This window comes from Rhipicephalus microplus, chromosome 4, assembly GCF_043290135.1.
Source record: "Rhipicephalus microplus isolate Deutch F79 chromosome 4, USDA_Rmic, whole genome shotgun sequence".
In the NCBI taxonomy this organism is placed as follows: Eukaryota; Metazoa; Arthropoda; class Arachnida; order Ixodida; family Ixodidae; genus Rhipicephalus; species Rhipicephalus microplus.
In genome coordinates, this window is record NC_134703.1 from 67,931,305 (window position 1) to 67,954,527 (window position 23,223).

A 23,223-nucleotide genomic window follows, 5' to 3' on the forward strand; every position below is an offset into this window, starting at 1 on the left:
GTGACTACGCGCAACCTCTGCGGCCGTCTCATCTCTGCAGTAGGGAAGTCAGTTGTGTGCTCCACTTCAGCAGACTGTACTTGCGCCCGGTCGCACATATCGTCGGCCGTGTTGGTTTTCGCGTGTGTCATGGAGCCATGGCAAGTGTAAAACGGCCGTGTTTATACCCTAAAGCGCTTTTTTTATCATCAAAAATTATTTTTCTACATACACACACATTGCATGCAAGTTTTAGTATATTTTTATCTCTCCCAAAATCCAGGGCTCAGGGGGCTATAAGCTAATGGTCATCATTTCGGAATGACATTTGTTTCCATCGTGTGACAGCAAGCAAGTAAAATTACATTAGGTCCCCTTAATGTCATTTGTTGTAAATGGCATTAGATTTGCCGTCTGACGGGGTTATAACACTCATTTCTTTTCTACTATATTTTAGAAAACAACAATACAACAAACTACACCTCAAACTTCGAGGGACACAAGTGGTGACGTCCTGTAAATCAACACAAAAGAGTTGCACTCATTTAATAAATTTGTAGCAGCCATAATCAAATGCCTTAAAGTCCTAAACAAGCCAGTCATGTCACCTAGTTTTGCAAGCTTATGTGGACACAGCACGAGAAAAAATGCACGAGACCCCATACAACATGTTTTTAAATACTACGTAATTTACTAGTATTTGAGCATTAAGATTACTTTTTGCAGACAGAAAAGTGTAAGTATGTAAAACCACGGACATTTTTTGGAAAAACACAATTTAGGTTTTCACTCGCAACTTCTTTTTCTAGCTGTGTTTCACAAACTACGAATTTCAGGACGCAGCTAACGGATGTCGCATCACGTTCAGGTTATTTATAAGCAGGCTCAACTGTGTTAAGAGTGAAAATTATGCTGAGTGAAAGGCAACAATCCTTACACCTACAGAAATGCTATGTACTAACCAAACACTGCCACAAAAGCAAAAAAAAAAAAGTGCCTGTTATTCGTAATATAGCATATGAAGTAGACAGTTGAAAAAGCAAATGGTTTCACTTGAGCAATATGCGCTGCCTTCACAAAACTACAGATAAAAACCAAAAACAAAGTGGAAGCTGTTTCAGCTATGTATTGATTCAACGTACTATATCACGCAAGCAGACTTCACTGTATATATAAAATGCACATACCTATGTAGTACTATAAATCATTCCACATTTTTCAAATTTTTACAGCACTCACAGCAGCTACTACAGAAATGCTATGACAAGTGCTTTTTTTCTTTTCTCGACAAACCACAATGCACAATTATCCAAGTTCCTCTAATTGACATTATTACTTGATGTTTTCATGTGCACGGTACGTCGCTTATTTCACGTACTGCAGCTGAAACCCTGTCCATGACGCCCCACCTACACGTCTTGATCATTTGATTTTAACTGGCTTATTTCTTCAAGACTTAAAATTGAGCCAACCATTCGAAAAAGGAAGAGAGAGAGAGAGAAAACGCCACCCTGTGGTATAAGGCGCTTCGTTGATGACATGTGCAATGCAAAGGCTAATCAGCATGAAACAACTTGAACCAGGAAAGAAAATGTTTCATAACTTAGCTACTACGATAGATTCTGTAACTCTTTTTAGGCCTGATGGATGCCAATACCAAGAACAGACAGCATCATAAATGATAGTCCAGTTCTGTAACAGTGCTTCAGTAACAGCGGCACCAAATTAAATGTAGGACGAAAATAAATTCAGCAGTCCTTCACTAATCATGAAAACAGATGGGGGGAGGGGGAGTCTGCCAAGGGCGTGCCTGAAATAGAGCTTTCCTTTCTTCATAGGTAGTGGCTGTCCCCAGAACACTTAACTTCGAATGGGTATCGCGTATGACATGGACACAAAAGATACAGCCTTGGACAAAACAAGCATCTATATGTCTCTATCTTTTTTTATCCGTGTCTTACGTGCTACCCATTCAAAGTTAAGCATCTTTACCAACCTGCCCAACAAGCCACACTTGTGCCTTATTCCCAGAGCGCTGTTTTCATGCGAAATCAACATGGTGCCTTTCACATTCTTTCCAGAGTTGGTCAGAATGTAGAGCAACCCAACGGTAGCAGAACCATCCCACAATCAATGAAATGTGGACCGATAGTTTCATTTAGTAGGAATTTTCCTGAAATGTGCAATTCCTGATAGCAAGTTACGCTTTGTCCAGCAGGTCGCTTTTAGTTCACTTCAGTGAAATATTTCAACGAAGCACCCATAACAAGTGTGCTGCTTCCCAATCATTTTTCGCATTGTGGGCAGAACGGGAAAAATTAATAAAGGAAGGTTTTCTCAATCGTTGGTTGCGCACCTATGACGTTGTTGACACGTGGGAAGAAAAGTGGGAAGGAAGGCCAAGAGAGAAACCAAAACCAGCCAAAGTGGGTTGTCCTACGACCCCCCCTAACTTCATTACATTATTCCTCACAAAACTTTTCTGACAGCATGGTCACATCGTGCAAGTGCATAGTTATCTTACGATCACATATTTAAGACATTGGGGTTGCTTACTGGCCCTTCAAGCACTTTTTCAGCATGATACCAGCACCACAATGTTTTGCATAAGGTTTTTTAGCACTGAACATAGATTTATATTTGCCTTTTGCGTCCCTTCAACATACAAATGCTCAACAGGGCTTTTGAGTCTGTAGACTACCTCCATAATGTAAGTATGCACCCTTCAAGGCTATGGTGTCAACTAACAAACAAACAGAATAAAAAACTCTACTGAAAATGAGAGGGAAATTGGGGGAGTTGTATTCAAAACAAACAAAAATTGGCACCTACTGCCCCATGTTTGCGCAACATAAGAATGAACAAAATGCCCCTACAGCCATCAAGATTATCTAGCAGCACACCTTCGCTGAAGTTCACAATGATATGGAAGGTATCGAAGGATGTCAGCAGTGACATTAAAGTCAATTAAAAATTGCCCGACCCAGGTGTAATAGTAAAAAAAAAAGCAAAAAAATTTAATCTTGAAGATTCAACATATATCAGGAAACAGAATACTCAACTTAATAGGTGTAACAAAGAGCCTTTCCTACAAAAAGAGTTCTGGCAGTGCTAATGTGCGTGTTTATATTTGTGCGATGAATGATAACTGTCTACGACAAGTGCGATATGCGACTGTTTTTTCACCTTCACTTGCTTAAACTTTACAAGCATATATATATTGTGGGCATTCACCGAGAAGGAGTGCCTCGCCATCGTTTGGTCAGTGCAGAAATTTCGTCCCTATCTTCACGGCCGCCATTTCACCATTGTGACCGACCACCACGCTTTATGTTGGCTTTCGACACTCAAGAACTTGTCAGGACGCCTCGGCCGCTGGATTCTACGCCAACAAGAGTATGATTTTGCCATCGTATACAAGTGTGGCAGAAAGCATAGCGACGCCGATGCTCTTTCTCGCTGCCCACTACCAGCGGCTCCCCTCAGCGTTTCCGCAATCACTTTGCACAACACACCCTCGGAGTCCACGTCTACGGCGGTTTCCTCTCTCGCCTCTATGGACCAGCTGCCTTCGGACGACCCGCACGATTTTTCTTCTCGACAGCTGGCTGACCCACACTGTCGACATATTATAGGCTACCTCACTGGCAGTTCCTGTCCACCTAATGCGAGGCTCCGTCGCCAACTCTCGCAGTTTAAGCTGGACAACTCGGTGCTGTACCGCAAAATTTACCATCCTGACGGTCAGCGCTGGGTTCCCGTTCTACCCCGATCGCTTTGGTCCGAAGTCCTTAGAGCGCTTTATGACCATCCGACTGCTGGTCACCTTGGTTACCATAAAACCTACGATCGCCTTTGAAGTCGGTTTTATTGGCCAGGTATTACCACTAGTGTAGCTCGGTACGTTGGGTCCTGCACTACCTGCCAATGTAGAAAACTACCCACATCTGCTCCAGCCGGTACACTACAGCCTCTTCCGTGCCCAGCCACACCATTCAAAGTTGTAAGTTCCATTCATTCTTTATGGCCCCCTTCCAGTCAGTGCTGCTGGAAACCGATGGATAGTAACAGCCGTTGACCATCTGACGCGCTACGCCGAGACGGCATCCGTCACTACCGGTTCAGCTTCTGAAATTGCAGACTTCATCCTCCGAGCCATTATATTGCGTCATGGTGCTCCACGTGTATTGCTCAGCGAACGTGGAAGGGCCTTCCTTTCACAACTAGTGAACGAACTTCTTCGCGCCTCTGGCACAACTCACAAGACTGCCTCTAGTTATCATCCCCAAACTAACGGCCTCACTGAGCGATTCCACCGCACTCTTGCTGACATGATCGCCGCTAACATTCAACCAGACCACAAGAACTGGGATGTAGTTCTACCATTCGTCACTTTCGCCTACAATACGGCTATTCAGCGGACAACCGGCCACTCACCATTTTACCTAGTTTATGGACGCTCCCCTACTTCTTTCCTGGACGTCTCCTTCTTTACCTGCCATGCGGATTCATTTCCAACCTCTTCAGAGGAATACGTTTTACAGCTCGCAGAGAGCCGCCAATGTGCTCGTATAAACACTGAAGCCCGACAGCAAGACAGAAAGCTGGTTTATGATGAATCGCATCGTGCTGTATCTTTTCAACCTGGAGACGAAGTGCTCCTTTTGACGCCTATTCGCACACCTGGTTTGTGCGACAAATTCCAGCCACAATTTATCGGGCCGTACACAGTTCTTGAAGAAACTTCACCAGTGAATTATCGTGTGACGCCACTTGTAGCCCCAGCAGATCGCAGTTATCGAACTACTGAGGTCGTCCATGTCTCCCGTATGAAGCCCTTCATGCGACGTTCTTTGTCCCCTTGACTTGCCGCGGCCAGGCTGGCCGCTTTCACGTGGGGGAATTCAGTGTGGGCATTTAGTATACCAATCTTCTTCATCTGTACATTATCATCATTATCATGTGTTGCTCATGCATCCTCATCGTTGTCACGTAGCATCATCATCTTGGTTCGTTCATCTCAGCTGTCGGCTGCCGGTTCCTCGGGCCTAATAAAGGTCTTCCAAACCAAGACTTCATAATATATATATATATATATATATATATATATATATATATATATATATATATATATGACACCAGTCAGATGATAGCCATTGAGAAGCTTGTAGGCATCAAGCGTTGGTGGCAGAAGATAAACGAAATGATGTACGTATGAATCCCACCCATTCCGGCTGCTTACACCATTACAATGTGTGAGCTTCGGCTACAACTTAAATGATACAGAAAATGAACTGTTTTGAAGAGGCTAGCAATAGAAATGTGACATAAATTATATTCCCATAGATTTCTACCCATAAAACTTGTTAAATTGAAAATAAAATCTGTTTTAATGACTGAATCTTGACAAATATCGTGAATTGCACAACTGTTTGAACACGTAAAAATGACTTTGCCTTCAACACTGTCTGAGCATGTCAAGCGTGCCGAAAAAGCCTAAGCTTATGTAATGTAGCTCTTTCTTTTGTATGATTCCATCCTTCGTACCCACTGCTGGCAACCACTTGGTATTGGCGATAATATTAGCAGAGCATGTACAGGAAAAGGGACAGAACATAAGCGATAGAACATCATCGCAACATTATCCAGTTGAGTTAACTTTCACAAATGCCTCCAAGAAGAAACTATGTCTTGGACGCCAGCTCCAAAAGCCCTCACCTACCCTTTCAGCTTTCCTCCTTTCCTCCCGGTACAGTTGCTAGAGCCTCTCACGGTGATTCCTTGCAACCTGCTGCAGCGCCGCCGGTAACTGAGCAGATGATGTGATGCGCATCAGCGGAAAGAATGCCAGTGTTGTTGAAACTAACGGAGGAACTAAAACGCAACGAAACGCATCTCAAACGCGCTAGCGACGTGACGTCCTAAACGAGTTGAAAAGGATGTTGGGCAATCATCAGGAGAAAAAAACGCACGAAGACCGAGCTACAATGCCTGCTCTTGGGGAGCTCTTTTCGCATTGATTTAACGCGTTCATGCAAAAGGTTACTGTATTTACTCGCGTAATAAACCCACTCTTTTTTTTTTTTTCCAGAGAAGTTGACGCCAATTTGGGGGAGGGATTCATTGCACAAGAGAAAGGAAGTCACGGGAGTTGTAACAGCGAAAATTTCGCATGACTGTCTTGCTTGCTTTGGCCCGCGAAATGCTCGACGAATCTTTTTGGTAGCCCGAAGTTTTTCTAGTTTTCTCCCGTAACGATCGTGCACTGATTGACACCGAAGAGTCGTCTGGCCACTCGGTTCTCCCGCTCCAGCACAAACTCAACCAATGAAGTTTAAAACCAGCCATGTCGTTAGCATACCGGCCGAATAGACACTGCGCAGCAGGTGCCTAACGAAGTTCTCTACGACAAACCCGACAACAACAACACAACGTCAGATGGCAGCACACAAATGTTGCGTGCGACATGCTGGCGACGCGGTGGGCGTTGCGCTTTGCATGGCCTCCGAGATGGCGGGTGCCTGGTGTGTTTCTATGCCACGCACTCACCATCTCAAAGGCCATTCACTTTTTTTTGCTTTGCTTATGGTGCCATGCAAGTACAGCGGCACGAAAACAAAGAGGTTTCTCCTGCATTCGACAGATGGCGCTCTGCTGCAAAAGGCACGACTTAAAAATTTTTATTGACGCCGTCCGGGTTCGCATTGCTCGCAACTGTTTAGCATGGTTGCGAAACTATGTTTGGCTTTTATTGTGTTATTTTGTGATATAATGGCTTGATTTTATGTTTTTTTTTTTTTTCAATCGTCAACGGCACTAGCTTGCACCCTGAAATAATATGAACAGATACATTAAAAAACTTTTTCTTTTTCCAAGGACCACCAAGGTGGGGGGTGGGTTTACTATGTGAGTGGGTTCATTACACGAGTAAATGCGGTATGCGTTATTGAGCCGTGTTTTCAGCTTGCCTAGCAATCTAGTGGTGCTGCATGCCCAAATACTCGTTGAGCCCCAGGAAACAGAGTTGCCGGTACCTTTGGAGAGTAGTTTGAGTGACCAGCAACTCAAACCAGTTTCAAGAGATGACTGTGTGCAAACATGTAACCCTATACTGTGCAGCAAGGTGTAACCCACAGGAACGCTGCCGCAAAGCTGCCTGAAAGGACACTTCTGTCGCGAAATGTGCGTTAGTTGTAGCCTAACCTTCTAAAAGGAAATGAGACTGGCACTTGTTAGTGCTCCTCCAGCGCACGCCACAAACGCACAGTCAATCGCCCGCCCAAAGCAGCTGGCAGCGCTGCTCCACTGACACAACGTTGCGAACACAATCGCACTCGCCGGCTCCGGTGGTACAGTCGCTAGCGCCACCACATAGAGCCCGCTCTAAACGCATGGCTGCGTGCGCCTAACGGCAAAACTGGCAACTTCCGATACATAGTTTTTTTAGGTGGCATTGCACATCTAGCTGCAAAAACACACGGTTGTAAACAAATACTGGTACAAAATTTTTCCCTTTTCCTATGCTTTATATTAGGCAACTGCAGTTTATGTAATCATAGTATCATGTTTTAGTTCCTTGGGTGCACAAAAATCCATAACTATGCATAGCTTACTATGACGAATAATACAAAACATGCTCAAAATGAGCATGCCTTTACTTATGTTGGGCACAACAGTTCCAGACATCCTAAAATCTGAGGTTGTAGTCATAGCATGTCACCCGCAAGCTGGTTGGTAAGGCTCGTGGCAAACCGGTCAAAAGCAATGCGCTTAGTTTGCCAACAAAACTTAGGGTTGAGATAAGAGGAATAAGAAAGTGTGTAAGGCGACTCAAGTTTACACAGGGGCGACAGTAGGGAACCAAGCTTGTTCAACGCGCAAATATGCGAAATGAAGAAAGAAATTACCAATCCGATGAAAGCCAGCTTTTGGCAGAAAAGTTATCTGCAACTTGTGACCATTCTGCCAAGCTGACCAACATGCCTATCAATAATTTGTGATCTATGGGTTATGTGACACCATGTGATCACTATGTCTGCAGTGATGGGTGAAGAGCCCTGCTCAACAGACCCTACGCAACAAGGTTGCATGACACCAGTACAGATGTGACACACTTGCAGAATTTGCTGATGTGAAATGAGTAAATGAGAGTATGGAGCTATCTAATGAAGCACAAAAAAAATAATTTTTCAAGATAGGTGAAAAATAACTCTAAATCGAATAAAAGCAAGTACTTTTGACTATTTTTCAGCAAGTGGATGTGAAAAAGTACGAACAGGCAATTTCAGCCTTCAGTTGTGAAAACCCATCACGAGCAAGCCATTACCACCATTAGGACTACATCTACATTGTGCTTTGTCTATTCAGCGTCCTGCCTAAAAAAATTTGCATTTAATTTTTATATTGATGCAATGTTGGTGTGCTGAAATAAAATTAAGAGTGTAAAAAAAGGCACCTCATAACTCGATATTATTAGAATGCCCCAACTACCATTAATCATGCACAGTTACTACTCCTTGCAAGTAGAAAATAACAGGGGCAATGCAGAAAATGCAGGCATTTACTGTCATCCAACAACCACAGCTCTTAAATTTGAGAGCTGCAGTTGCCAGTGACCACTGCATTCCACACACAATGCTCTGCCTACCTCCTCATAGTCGTACACCTGAAGAAACCACATCCACAGAGCTATGTATGAGAGGTCTTCTTGATTCAGTCGATTATACTCATACCCAGTCACCGGAAGACGAAAAAGACAAGGGAGACAAAATAGTGCTAAAATTTCCCCTGTTCAAATGGCCGACCTACCAGAGTTTTCTTTGGCGGCAGCTAATTCTGCACTTGCATGTTTGTCCCGTCGCCGGCCAGACTTTTTCGGCGGCTTTGCACTGGGAGCATCGACGGTCTTCTCTTCGACTTCATCCATCTTCTCTTCCGGATGCTCGGGCTTGGGGGGTGCAGGGGCCTCCGGAGCAGGCTCCTCGTTTTTCTCCTTGTGGTGGTGCCTTCCTTTCTTCCCTCGGTGAGAGGCTACACAAGCACAGAAAGAATAAGCAGGCTGTTTAGAATAGATCTTCGAACATTAAACAGCAAATATTCTACAAACAAGTGTTCACAATTTACGAGATACTGAACAAAAATGCACTGATGCTACCGAGGTCTTCTGATGTGGAGCAATTTATGGAGCAGTAACATTTTCATTTTGGAGCATTTTGCAGCACTTGTGAGGAGGTAATTTCGCATCTGGGGATACGCTGGGAAAGAAAATTTCATTTACATTCAAGGACCTGGATAACTATTGTGAGACTCGCATGAAGAACTAGCAATATTTTTATTAATTGCAAATTTGTCATGAGTAAGGAGATGGCGAAGACGATGAAATGGGAGAAGCACAAGTGCGTGCATAAAGTAACACACTGCTCGATGTACGTGACACGAGCCGTAATGCAAGACAACAGAGCTGGCATTGTTTGCATGGCTACGGGAGAAGATGGTTGCATCGGCAGCTACGCCCTGTTGACGGCGCTGCGGGTGTTTGGTTTCGATAGCCGCGACACTGACACTCCGTGGCGTAGCCGTTGGCCTCGACGACGCTCGGGCAAGGCTCCCTGAAGGTGCTGCAGCATCTTTCAGCTGGTGTGAACACCCCTGTCCCAGTACCCTTTCGAACGCTGGCCAGCAGCAATTCCCGGGACATCGGACTGGTCTCGTATTAGGCCTAACTGACGAAGACGTCATGCCACGACGATGACCGGAAACAGGCCTACAGCAGCGTGACTGACCGTTCGGCATCAGAGTGACGATTGAAACGGACTGTCGACTACATCGGCCGCGGACCCAACACAACGAAGGTTGGACTTATGGCAATCAACAGGTTGAAGTAGAGAGAGATAAAACTTCGTTGTATCTATATACAGGGAGCCTCACAAACACTAGGTGGGCTTCTCATTGCAGAAGCCAATGGCGTCCAACGCAAGTCGGGCTCTGTTGACGAGGGCCTTCTGGCTTGCTAGGTCGGAGCAGCCAACAGGGTGCCTCCCAGTTCTCCCGGATGGGGTTCGGCTTTGGGGTGAGGCAAGGGGTTGACTGGCATGCCCACACTATGTGGAAAATGTCCGAAGACTTCTCCGCACAGAGCAGGCATTTTTCTGTACAGGCAGGATCGAGATACTCAAAAACTGTCGGGCACAGCAGTGCTTTTAAGAGTGTTCGATTCGGGCTACAAGCCGACGACAAGGTCAAGGTGGGCAAACTGAAGTTAGACTGTAGATACATAAAGCCGAAAACAGACTATGGTAACGTTAGTTTACTTTTGTAGATTTGATTGTAGATAGGATTTTTTCGTCGTTTGTTGTTTACTTATTGGGTAAGTTTCCTTCTTAGCTTTTTCTGTTTCGTTATTAAATCATGTTTGCTGTGCCACTTAGTGTCCTCTCAATTTATAGCCACTGGCACTTACCCCCGCGATCCATGACAAAACAACCATGTCATGGCTATACAACTGGCTATATACATCAAAAGAACTACAACTTCTACGCCTCACTCTTTGCTCAAGATCCCCTCCAATTCATAAACATCTTTACATTAACTCCTAACACTTTTTTTGTACTTCCACAAAAAAAACAGCATGTTACTCTGTTTACAGTGGAACTTCGATTATACGACTTTCAGGGGACCATGCAAAATCGTCGTATAATCCGGGCGTCGTATAAACGAAAAAATAAGAATATAGGCACTGATGGTCATTGTTGCCCCACAACAGTTGTCACATAATGCGTAAGAAAGTCCGCGGCACAAATCTACGCTGCTCCGATGAAGGTACAGTCGACTCTCGTTAATAGGAAGTTCACAAGGACCGCGAAAAACTTCAAATTAAACGGAATTCCAATTAACCACAATGAACGAAAAATACATTTATTTCAAAGCAGTTTATGAGAAAAAATCTGCGATTGCCGTTTGCTTCTGTTTGCTGAATTTTGCAGCAGAAAGCAAGTCCTGCAGGGTGTATATGTGCCCGAACGCTTCCGCGGCGTCGCTCTCAGCAGTGAAAAACTGCTGCGCGAGGGCAAGGCCTGCGGCTACATCAGCAGCCCGCGGTAGTGGCTCACTTGCGGCGGCGTCGTCGTCAACCTCAGTTTCGTAACTAGGCTCGCTGGGCCGACAGTGCACCGCACATTTCTACCGAACTGTCAGTGGCAATGTACTCCTCGAAAGGGACATCGCCGAGAGCTGGCAGGAGACCATCAACGTCAAGCTCACTTGTGTCTTCTTCCCCCACTGTACAAGACGCGTCATCATCTGCACCACTTGGTGCCATAGTAAATGCACGTGGAGCTTCGTCGCATGTGGAAACACTGAGTCTGCACACGACCGTAACGAGATAAACAATGAGGCCCTGAACCGGAACCGCCGGAGCAGCCACTTCGTGATCTGGGGCGCTGCATGCAACTGCGATGCCATCAGCTGACGTTTTGAGCTGCGGCGCTGTGGTCAACTGCAATGCCCTTGGGTGCCGTCGCACACGCATTGTTGTTTAGAACTTCGAAAACAGGAAATTTAACAAACATTACGATTTCCTCCAGGAATTCGATTGAAAATAAATTCAAATTAACCGAAATTTTATACCTCTAGCTTCCAATTACCGAGAATTTCTTCCTGTTGAACTGCATGCAAAACTGACGGGACCCCAACTCCACTTCCAATTAACCGATAATTCTGATTAAGTGACTTCGAATTATCGGGAGTCGACTGTAGATTAAATTACTTGAAAAAATGACAACCAGGCATTTTATCAAAGGTGTGAACAAAATCTTTATTCTCACCTTTTAAAAAAATCTGATTTTTTTCTGCGAGTTTGTCCAGCCACGATGCATCAGCCTTCTTTTAAGAGCTGCGACATCTGGCAGCAAGTCGCCGATCTCGTCGCGTGCGCAAGCAAACCGCCGAATGTTGTTGACGTAACACAACACGTCCGCGTAGGTCAGAACGGACGCAGTAGCCTCTGCAGTGTCATCCATCTCTTCCTCATCGGAAGTTCCCGCAGTGTGAGGACGCACAGTTTTAATAATGTCATCCAGCGACACTGCACTGCACACTGCAACGTCGTCGTCGGCACCAACATAGTCCGCGAAAGATACAGGCAGCTCCAGGTTGCCGAACTCTGGTTTGTCGTCAACAGGCACTGCAGCTTCACAGGTAGAACAAGCACCACTTCTATTAAAGCCGCAGTGCCTGAAGCAGTTGACAATGGTTTCTGGCGTGATTGCGTCCCATGCACTAGCAGTGTAGTGCATTGCATCAAGCACAGAAAGCTTCTTATCCAACTGCTTGCGTTCCATGCCCGCCAGCCGACGCTGCACCAGAAACTTCCGATATTTCTGCTCCATGCACTTGATGACGCCGGTGTCAAGCGGCTCCATCTGGCTAGTGCAGTTGGGGGGCAGAAATGTAACTTTCACATTTCTCAAATGCGACGTATCAAATGCATGGCGCATTTTGAAGCAGAAGAAGAATTCTGTTTTTAGCCCCCATTTTTGAGTCCAGCTGCTGCAGATATGTTGCAAACATAGCAGCCGTCATCCAGGCTTTCAGGTTGACCATGTACTGGCACGGCAGCCTTTTCAATTCTTGAAGCATCGCGGCTTTGCAAACTTGCCGATCACGAGGGCAGGAAGCTTTTCTGAGCCGTCATTAGCGCAAAGCAATACAGTAAGACGCTCTTTGCTTCGCTTACCCCCGTGACAGCTCTCTCCTTTGAATGTTAATGTCTGCTCTGGCTGCATATTATAAAATAATCCAGTTTCGTCCACGTTGAACACATCGGACAGCTTGTATTGCCGTATCAATGCCTGCAGCAATGCAGTCTACTTTTCGACAGTGTCGAAGCTGACTGACGAGCTCTCTCCACAGCAGCGGCTGTACACAACTCCACTGCATTTTTTAAAGCGATCGAACCAGCCATTGGAGGCTTTAAAGTCATCAATGCCACAGCGCAATGCAACTGTCTCCGCCTTCTCCTTCGAAATTGCGCCATCCACGGCAATTCCTGAACTGCGGGCCTGACGCAACTACTCAACGAGGGCAGTCTCCATGGCAGCATATTTGCCATCTTTCGCGGCCTTCCTGTTCAGGCCAAACTTTGCCGCATTTAGCAGGATGCTGCCCTTCTTTGCGAGGATCATTTTCAGCGACGACTCAGGAATGTTCAGGTCTCGGGCAATGCTGGCCGTCGTTGCTCCGCTTCTCCGCCTCCTCGATTATGCGAAGCTTTTCTCCAAGCGTCAGCGGTTTCCGGTTCCGCGACATTGCGAGGCGCAGCACTCGCAACCAAGAATTCGAAAGCTTCCTCACACACCAATGTCCGAATACTGAAAATTTTGCACGTAGACGCAGCAGCTTTGGCGCACAACCCACCGATGAGGCAAACACATGAAGGAATGGCTGAAAGGCAACAAGGCAGTGGGCCCATTCGATTTTTGCAAGCGCATACGTACGTCTGCGCAAGCTTCGACCAATCGCAAGAGGCTAAAACTCCCCAGCCCTCTGGTAGCTAGACAGCAGCTAGTTCCGGTTCCCGCGGCTGTCCCAAACGTAGACAGGCTCCACAATCGCTGTTCAACACGTCCGGTAAAACGCGAAATCTAGTGAAAGTTATCGCATACTAGAAAGCGAGCTCGAAATTATCTGCCATGTTACCTGCTCACAGCTGTCACTACAAAACCACCCAAAAGAAGGCAGAAAACAAAACCAAAAAAAAAAAAAAAGGCCCCAACGGAAGTGCGCAGTGCAATGCGACTAAGCAAAACGAATGCGCTCCGGCTGGCTCTGGACAACGTTGGCTCTGGCTAGCTATGGCCGACAGCGTGTCGAAAAATTGAAGAGGCCCTGTGGTGGCAGCGCGGATAGTTTGCTAGAACGTGCGGAGGAACAAACTCGGTTCCTCGGTTTCCAGACTTTTTTTCATCCGGCCGCAGTGTGCTTGCGTGGCAGCCTGCGTGCGTCATCGTAAGTTGTTTTTTTTCTCGGACAGTCCAGCTTAGCGTCGTACGAGGCGGGGCCGGCGTAAAATTGCGTCGTAGAATTGAGGTTTTCAATACATTAGTTCTATGGGGGTTTTGCCGGGACCAAGCCAATTATTCGTAAAACGCGGGTGGTCGCAGGACCAGGGGGCGTATAATCGAAGTTCCACTGTATAACCCTTTCATCTTTACAGTTTACGTTTGGTGATTTTGTTGGCAGTATATATAGTTTTTTTTTTTTCGGTTTGGTTATTGATAGTTCAGCCTTTCTCTTCCGAGTTTTTCTTTTTCTTTGTTGATTATTAAACCATGTTTGCTGTGCCACCCAGCGTCCTCTTAATCAAGCAATTAACAAGCCTGTGTCAGGATCAGAAAATCCCACAATTGTTTCTTCTCCAGCCCAGTCACTGACACTCATAGAGTGTGGAGATCGATTGGGAGCGCCTGACGGCAGTAGTTAACGACCTAGAAATGACTATGGAGGGGACTTTGAAGATGCCCAAAGATTACAGAATGAATGTACACACAACTTATTTAACAACTTCATCAGCCACTCCAGCAAGCTAAGCAACTACAACGCATCGCTTGCAAACCTTGCTCCCGTTGTGACAATATTAAGGTTACCAAGTTTCCATTTCAAAATCACCTTCAGTATCTAAATGATGTATGTGACAAGAGCTCCAACATTAGCAATTGGTAAAGGTCAACGCTTCATGCGTGAAACGAATGTGGCAGAGTTCCTACAACTTTAAAATATGTGTCAGCAAGTTTGCAGAGATCTAAGCGAGGAACAGCAGGAAAAACTAGATTCATAAATAACCTTTTCGGGAGCGCGAAAATTTCGGTGTAGCCAACAAGGTTTCTCGTGGCCAGCCCTGTGAATAATCGGAGTAGCGAAACTCCCCCTAGATTCCATGTATCAAAATCCAAACACGCTATATTGGCCGAGATACGAGGGAGTGTGCCGATTGTCACATCACCTGGTTGTCAACAAACTAATAAATGCAACATTTTGTGTGTTGCGCTGTGGCTCCCAGATGGCAACAGTCTGCTAACCCCCCTGAAGGATCAGCGAAATGCATGTCCGGGTTTGGGAACGCAGTTTTGCAACTGGTGTGATTGAATAACTGGTGCATTATGTCCTCTCCACCTCTGAGATCAAAGGAGCGCAACTCGTACACTTACTCTCCTTGGGCGCAGGAGGCTCCTCCTTAGCTGGAGAGACCGGTGGAGACGCCGTAGCTGCTGCTTCTTCATTATCTTCTTTAGGAGGCGACGGTGTTTCCTCTTCACTGGCCTCCTTGTGATTTCCTTCTTCCGCATCATCAGCGGGTGGTGCACCATCCCTTTCTTCTTCACTCTCAGAGCTGAACTTCTTGCGTTTTATCTTGCGGCCGCTGCGACTAAGACTGGGAGTAGCTTTGACAGAGGAATCCCTAGACCGGGAGCCCTGAGAGAGAGAGAGTAGTCACCACATAAGAGACACAATGCGAGATTACAAGTGCCGTATAGATATAACCTCATTACAACCAACCAAGATATAACGTAACATCTGTTATAACGAAGTAAATGAATAGTCTTGCAATAGTTGTAGTGTTAGGAATATAACTTTATAAAGAATCAGATATAACAGTTATTTCTGTGTATGATGTACAGTTAAACCTGGATATAACGAAATTGATTAATTCCCGGAAAAATTCGTTATAAAGAGGATTTTGCTATATACAGGTTCGGTACAAAAATTTGAAAAATAAAAGCGCAAGTTATATGAAACGGGGACTGAAGGCAAAGCAAACCCTCCTTTTACAGTAAAAAAACTGCATTACTATCACGATAGCAATTATATGGACACTCTGCGGGTCTTTGCCGTCACCACCATGTTCCGTAAAAAGTGCAAATTGACAAGATGCCCCCCTGCATCCTAACTTTTACAAGTGGGTAAAAGCGCACGAGCGCTGCTAAAGCAGAGATCAAATGAGTCGTCCCATACCTATCGCCTGAAAAGAGCATAACATCTCCTGCTGTCGAATGCTCAAACAGACAGCAAACCACCCATCTTGAACAAGCATGAAACAACGCGAAAGGTGGGGGCGGGATTGCTTGAGTAGCAATAATGAACGTGTATTTCAAGGGCGGTTGCGATCGCTGGAGCGCTTGCTGTTTCGGCGATTATCAGTGAGGTTTCGACGCGAATCCGCGATATTGCATCCCAAAAAGTTGGCTGCCAGCCTTACTTCTTATAACATTACAATTTTTTGCTATCGCGTTCATTGCGCTGCATTCAACGGGCCGTCGCGTTGCCGGAACTAATCGGCTGATTGCAAAAGCTACCAGCTTGCGAACTCGCGGCACGGCGCAAAACGGAAGCGCGTGACAAGTCGACCTCCGAAGATCCGCCGGCACCGTGGTCTCGGAGAGTTGCCATCAGCGCCTAACCGACATCCCATGGGTGGCGATGACACGGTTGTCCAAAATTAATAAAAGTTAGTTTCACCGCAAGGAGGAAGCAATGAATGCGTAACAACAACTTGGAATGTAATGCTGAGAACGGCAAGCAGATCTAAACGTGCAGCACTCTGCTCCCGCCCAAATGACGCAAGAAAAAACATACACAGGACTAGATCAAACTAACAACGTCTGTTTGATCTCGTCCTGTGTATGTCTCGTCACTGGACACTTTACACGCTGTTAAAAAAAAAAAAAAACAGAGGCACGAAATGTAATCACAGGTACAGATATGGGTGCGAAGTAACAAGAGCCCCAGTTGTTACTACGCTGTGTTTGAAAAGTGCACTCTTTTCGCAAACGGCACCTGTCCAGCGAGAGAGGTGATCTTCGTGCACTCGGCAACTAAACGCAATCGTTCCGGTCAAAGTCGAAGGCACGCGAGGATAAGTGCGCGTGCATAGGCATCATACCCTCCCCCCCATTCGGGGGGCAAAGTACGAGTGAGAGATAAGCGTACATTAGCGCATCATGACGAGCTGGGCGCCGAGGCAGGGCGGCTTTTTTTTTTCTTTCTTGAGTTTTCATACAGATACGTGAATGACGGCGGTGAAGGCAAAAAACCAGCCAAGACTGTCCATATACATAATTGCTATTGCAATAATAAAAAAAAGCAAAGCTGAACGTCCTCGGGAGGCCACACAATGCGTGTGCAGTGAAACTACGCCCGCGCGCCCGTTGGCGAAAACGAAGAGCGAACAACACGGACACAGGTACGAATACAGCGAAAAACTATTCAGTAAAGTGCCCTCCATATGCAGAGCGGCCCCACATAGATAACTAACTATATAACTAACATATATAACTAAAAGCGTGAGGGGGGGGCACATTTGCGCATGCGACCGCGGCGAAGCCGATTCGTGGGGTGCACCTGCGTGCCTGCCACCCCCGCTTCGTCACTGGAGGGGGGGGGGCAGCTGCGAAAAATGCATGCTCATACCAAAATGCAGAGCAAACTTCCTAGATTGTCGGTGGGGAAAATTCCTTATACTAAGGTTGTCTCCCGCGGTTACTTTTTACATAGAGGTCGCAAATAAACGTGCTTCTATGGAGCGATGGAGGGGAATAAAAAACTTCGCTATATTGAGGAATTTGTTCCATGGAGGTTCGTTATAAGCAGGTTTAGTTGTACACGCAAACCTCATTATACTCTTTAACTCAAGCCACATTGTAACAAAGTCACATCAGCCCCGAAAATACTTCGTTATGGCTGAAAATTCATTATAAACTTGCCAGTGACTAGACCAGCCAGACGTTCTCTGACCTCCAGTTACACATTTCTGTGACATAACGTTACAATACATTGACACTGTATCTATGAGAAAGCTATTCTTCACTTACTTCGTTATGACTGATAACTCGTTATATAAATGAGCCTCTTTATATGAGGCATTTAAAGAACCCCAGGTGGTCGAAATTTCCGGAGCCCTCCACTACGGCGTCTCTCATAATCATATGGTGGTTTTGGGACGTTAAACCCCACAAATCACAATCATCATTTATATGAGGCATGCTCCAGACAACAAATCTTGTGCTTTATGCGAGATGCCTCTTATATCAGTGTCTCTTATAAAGGGGTTCCACTGCATCTGGGTTAGTTATATCGAGGTTTGAGTGTTATGACAGCAACACTAGACCTCTCTCCGTTTGTAAACAGTGTGACGTCACTGGGGGCATCCCGCCCCCTAAATCCGGAGCAGGTGCTGGTTGGCAAGAAAGTTCCTCCGGCGGCATCTTTATGCATAGCAGAGTTGCGTGTCTGCATTCTTTCGACAGAAATTTCAACATTGCTATGTTCTAAAGTCACAGCTTTTGAAAGAAGGGGGTCGCGGAAAGGTCACTGCTCACAGTGTGGGAATTTGCTCGTTGTAATTGGACGGATTAAGAAACTTTGTTTAGAGTACTGAGAGACGCGACTAGTACGCAATGGGCTTCACCCAAGTTGATGGCAGCCATAAAAAAAATCTGATCTTTTTCAACAGCGAACGTATTGAATGTACAGGATTACTGGCACTTTGAGAAATATTTGCATGGCATGGATGTAAACTTACTCAATTTCCATCGTGGCATGTGCAATGCAGATTTAAACGAGGTACAACATTGGCGGCAGCATGGTTTTGAGCTGCTGTGTGCGACGTCACGGATAAAATTCTCACTTATAGCCCAAAAGTCTCTTCGGAGATGAATGAAAAAAAAAAAAAAACACTTCTTGCTGTGGGTTAGGCTGAAGTTAACATATCCTCGTGAAAATCAAAGTGAAGTTCTGCGACGGCGTTTCTCAATAACCCAGTGAAAATTCATGTGATGTAAAACCCGACGTCTTAATAATATATAATATTATCTGGCACAGTTACTTTGCTGCATTTGACAACTATAGCTTGTGGGAATTGAGGCTGGCCCGCTGCCTTTGCGCGGGCTTTGCCGCCTCTTCTGCCATTCTCATGTCCCGACATGTCTGCCCTCCTTTGCTGTCTGCCGCGCTGGGAAGGGCGGAGTGACGTTTAACTCCCTCATCCGGTAGCGGATGTTGACTGTGGCGCCGCGCGGGGAGCCTCCCGTGAGGTTTTCGCGCGCTGCGTCGGGAGCGGTGAGTACAGTCCGGGACTTCAAACGGTGAGCCACGCATTCTTTTCCGTCCGTCGAGTCCCGTCGCTCGGGGCTCGTCGGACTTCGCTGACGGCGCCTCGCGCCCGATGCGAACGCTCACCTTTTGTTGCCCCGCTGCGTACTCACGGCCGAAGGGCAGTACGGTGTCCTAGTGCGTGGCCTAGCTACGCCGACCCGTCTCCCTTCGAAGCCAACGCGAGCGCCTTTGCCCTCGCTCAAGCAACCGGGCCCTTTGTCCCGGTGTCTCCGTGGATCACCTTTACCGCGGAGACGTGCTCGTGGCACCCTGTGTAGTACTTTTGTGCCCGTGGCGTGGATAAGCCTACTTGCTTTCCCGCTGCGCCTTTTTTGCAACGGGCTGTACTGCGTTTGGTGTTGCCACAATAAAGTGTTGCGACTTGAGCAGTATCGTGTTTCCCGCCACGGCGACAGTTAACGCGTGCCCTGCGGCTCGCTAAGACCGGACCCACGCTGGTGGCCGTACTCCTTCGGGATACGTGTACACCACACTGGCGCCCAACGCGGTATCAAAAGCTCTAGCTTTTGACTGCTCTTAGCGAGTCAGTTCGCCTGCGCGATTCGGGCTCGTCGCAACATGGCTGCTTCGCGGGACTTTTGTCCGCTGTCCCTTTTAGCGGATGCCGCGTTGCACACGGAGGCCATTGTCTCTATTGACGGGAACCCTTCTGCACCCGTCCGTGTCGGCACCCCCTATTGCGGTGACGACACGAGGCGCCTAGCCGCTCCCTTTGGAGATGGCGCGTCGCTTCGGAATGGGCCTCTTGCCCTACCCGAACGTTATGTCTGCTTCGTGGCATGCCGCGTTGCACCAAGAGGCCACCGCCTCTATCGACGGGTGCGCTGCGGCGCTCGCCTGTGTCGTCACCCCTTTTTGTGGTGAATACACCGCTACGTGGTAGCTGACGCGCTATCCCGTGCCCCCTGTTGTCTGCCGAGAACCTGGATTTCGGTGCGACGGCCGCTCGCGGTGCCTTAGCACATGCAAGCGTCGGGGGCGAAACAGCAGCTTCGCCGCCATTCGGCGAGAAGGGTGAGTCCCCATGCGGACAAACCTTGGCTGCTAACCAGGTAAGCGGCGCACCGCGAAGCGGCCGAGCGGGGGAGCTTTCCGAAGGCCACGAGGCCGAGAGTGAACCCGTAACGCCGACTCACGGGAGTGAACCCGTAACGCCGCTGCGGTCCTGAGTGGGCGCGATACCAGACTCCCCCATTTGGGAGAATGGGAATTGCTTTCGGCAGCGAAGAGCTACTGAAGGCTCAGCAGAGTGATCCGTTTCGAGTCTCGGAGGGGCGGAGCGCCGTTAAACCGTCGTGACGAGGCGCGGAGCGCCGTTACGCTGCTTGTTCTGCGGCGGGCGCGATTAGGGGGCTGAAACAGCCCCCTAATCGCTGAGTCCCCGGCGGATTCATTTTGCTGGACCATGACGGGCTCTTGCTGAAGTATATAGCCACTGACGACGAGTCCATAGACCCGTTTAAGGTGGTTATGCCCAAATGTCTGAGAGCCGCACTGTTGCGATCCTCTCACGACGAACCCATGGCCGGTCACCTGAGTGGCTCGAAAGTTTTTGCAAAATTGAGCCGCGTTGTGACCTGGCCTGGCATGAAGCGAGACATTTTTCGCTATTGCCGTTCTTGCCGCGTCTGTCAAACGGTGAAATCAAGGGGTGGCAAACCGCCCGGTCTGATGAAACCGATTGTCAGTGAGCGTCCGTGGCAAGTGGCCACCTGCGATCTAATGGGACCATTTCCCAGAAGTAAGCAGGGGTTCATTCACCTGATGGTAGTCGCTGATCACTTTTCGAAATGGGTGGAACTTTTCCCACTTCGGAAGGTGACAGCGCGAGCGGTGCTTGAGAAGCTGCAGGAAGTGTTTTGCCGGTTCGGCTTCCCGGAAAGGCTCATCACTGACAATGCTTCGTATTTCACCGCTCGGGTGTTTGGTGTCACGTGCCGTTCCCTCGGAATTGATCACTGCACCACTTCACCCTACCATCCCCAGTCCAATTTGACGGAGCGCGTCAATCGTACGCTCAAACCGATGTTGGCGGCCTTTGCCGAAAGTCAAAGGGACTGGGCAGACCATTTGAGTGAGCTCGCGTTCGCTATTCGAACATCCGAGAGTCGCTCAACTGGTTTCTCGCCCGCCTTCTTAAATTTTGGAAGGGAGTTGGCAAACCCGGTGACCAGCGTCACTCAATGCCAGCTCGAGGACGAGGAGGCGCCGGCAGACTGCTCTGCTTATGTGTCGGCACTTCGGGACAGGCTTTGTCGAGCTTTCTGCAAAGCAAGGCAAAGTTTGGCGTCGGCCAGGGCTCAGCAGAAGGCCCAATATGACCGCAAGCATCGCGACCTAGTTTTTGAGGTGGGCGATCTTGTCCTGAAGCGCAACCACGCCCTTAGCGATGCCAGTAAGGGGTTCTCAACCTCGCTCGCTCCTAAGTGGCTTGGGCCGTACCGAGTGGAGAAAGCTTGCACTCCACTCGCGTACTTGCTGAAAGATCCCCAGACGGGAAAACTCAGCCGTGCCCATATCGCAGACCTGAAACCCTTTGTATCACGGTCTGACGAGCTCGCGCAAGAGCCCTGCGGCACTTCGCGCCAGCAACGAGGCACACCCGGGGCGGCGGACCGCATTCGGGCCCCGCACCGGTATAATCTGAGGAAGCGGTCACCTTTGTGATTTCGCGCCGGACGGCGGACTTCTCCGCAACCGAAGGCCCTCAGTTTACTGTCTAGCCTCAGTATGGGTTAGCTTCTTTACGGCCTTTTCTCGTAAAGAAGTTGACCCCGCCCTGTCTGCTGCCAGTGTTTCTTTTTTTTTTTTGAAGTGTTCATGCGTATTTTAAGTTTTTTTTGTCTATTAGTAAGTGTTCTTTGTGTTTATGTTTTTGCCAGATGTTGAGTGTCGTTTTGCTCTGTTTTTACTTTTTTTTTTCGTGTTCGTTTCGTCAACCGCGAAGGGAGCTGTGTGTGACCTTGAGTATCGGTGCTTGCCGGGAGAGAGAGAGACGAAGGACGCTTTGCGCCTACGCTCGCGCAGCTGTCGGCGGTGTGTGTGCGTGTGAGTGCGTGACGCTTCAGTGCGAGCCCGCGAAGAGTGCGTCGGCTTCCCCCCCATCGATGCGGGCACTGGGGGGGCATTGACCCATTGACATCAGACCATCCGGCTGTGCTCTGCTCTCGGCTGTCGCCGAAGAAGCCGTGCTGCCTTTCCACCATGGCTCCTGCGCGAGGCCAGCTGAAAGCAGCTATATGCTGCCGGCTAACGCCATTCGCAGCCAATTTTGGGTCGGCCTCCCTGAGCACTAGAGAGGCCCGGCTTCGCGCAACGTTCCAACTTCATCATCGAGCCAGAAATGCGGGGCCTCCGAAGCACAGCCGAGGCAGCGTTCGTCGGACTCGCTGCTTATCAAGACCAGCAACGAGCCCCAGCGGACACTGTCGCGCCCTTTTCCGCCCCTCCGCGCAGTGGACACTATCTCCCTTCAGCACCACGAACACTAGTGCCACGTTTCTGTGCTCCCTTCCGCAGTTATTTGTATAGTGTCATGTGTTTATTTTGTTATTTATGTTTTGTTTCTCCTTGTAATCATTTTTTTTTAGCAGTAGTAGCAGGGCTGGACTGAGGTTAGCTGTCGCTCATAGCAGTGTCATTTTAACTGCATGGGTGACGTCCGGCTGCCTTTTGCAGACCGGTAAAGGGCAAATTTAGGAGAGGGGGATGTGGGAATTGAGGCTGGCCCGCTGCCTTTGCGCGGGCTTTGCCGCCTCTTCTGCCATTCTCATGTCCCGACATGTCTGCCCTCCTTTGCTGTCTGCCGCGCTGGGAAGGGCGGAGTGACGTTTAACTCCCTCATCCGGTAGCGGATGTTGACTGTGGCGCCGCGCGGGGAGCCTCCCGTGAGGTTTTCGCGCGCTGCGTCGGGAGCGGTGAGTACAGTCCGGGACTTCAAACGGTGAGCCACGTATTCTTTTCCGTCCGTCGAGTCCCGTCGCTCGGGGCTCGTCGGACTTCGCTGACGGCGCCTCGCGCCCGATGCGAACGCTCACCTTTTGTTGCCCCGCTGCGTACTCACGGCCGAAGGGCAGT

At 48.0% G+C, this 23,223-nt stretch overlaps 1 protein-coding gene across 4 annotated transcripts in view; it reads right to left on the reverse strand.

The window, feature by feature from the left end:
* The window catches only part of LOC119172089 (uncharacterized), a 78,299-nt gene that overhangs the window by 41,894 nt on the left and 13,182 nt on the right, over nt 1-23,223 (reverse strand). For all 4 annotated transcript variants that reach the window (XM_037423072.2, XM_037423073.2, XM_037423071.2 and 1 more), the window contains 2 exons: nt 15,183-15,447; nt 8,788-9,009 (listed from right to left, as the gene is read on the reverse strand). In XM_037423072.2, coding sequence (XP_037278969.2) covers nt 8,788-9,009; nt 15,183-15,447 — 487 coding nt within the window. The remainder of the gene's footprint in view (nt 1-8,787; nt 9,010-15,182; nt 15,448-23,223) is intronic.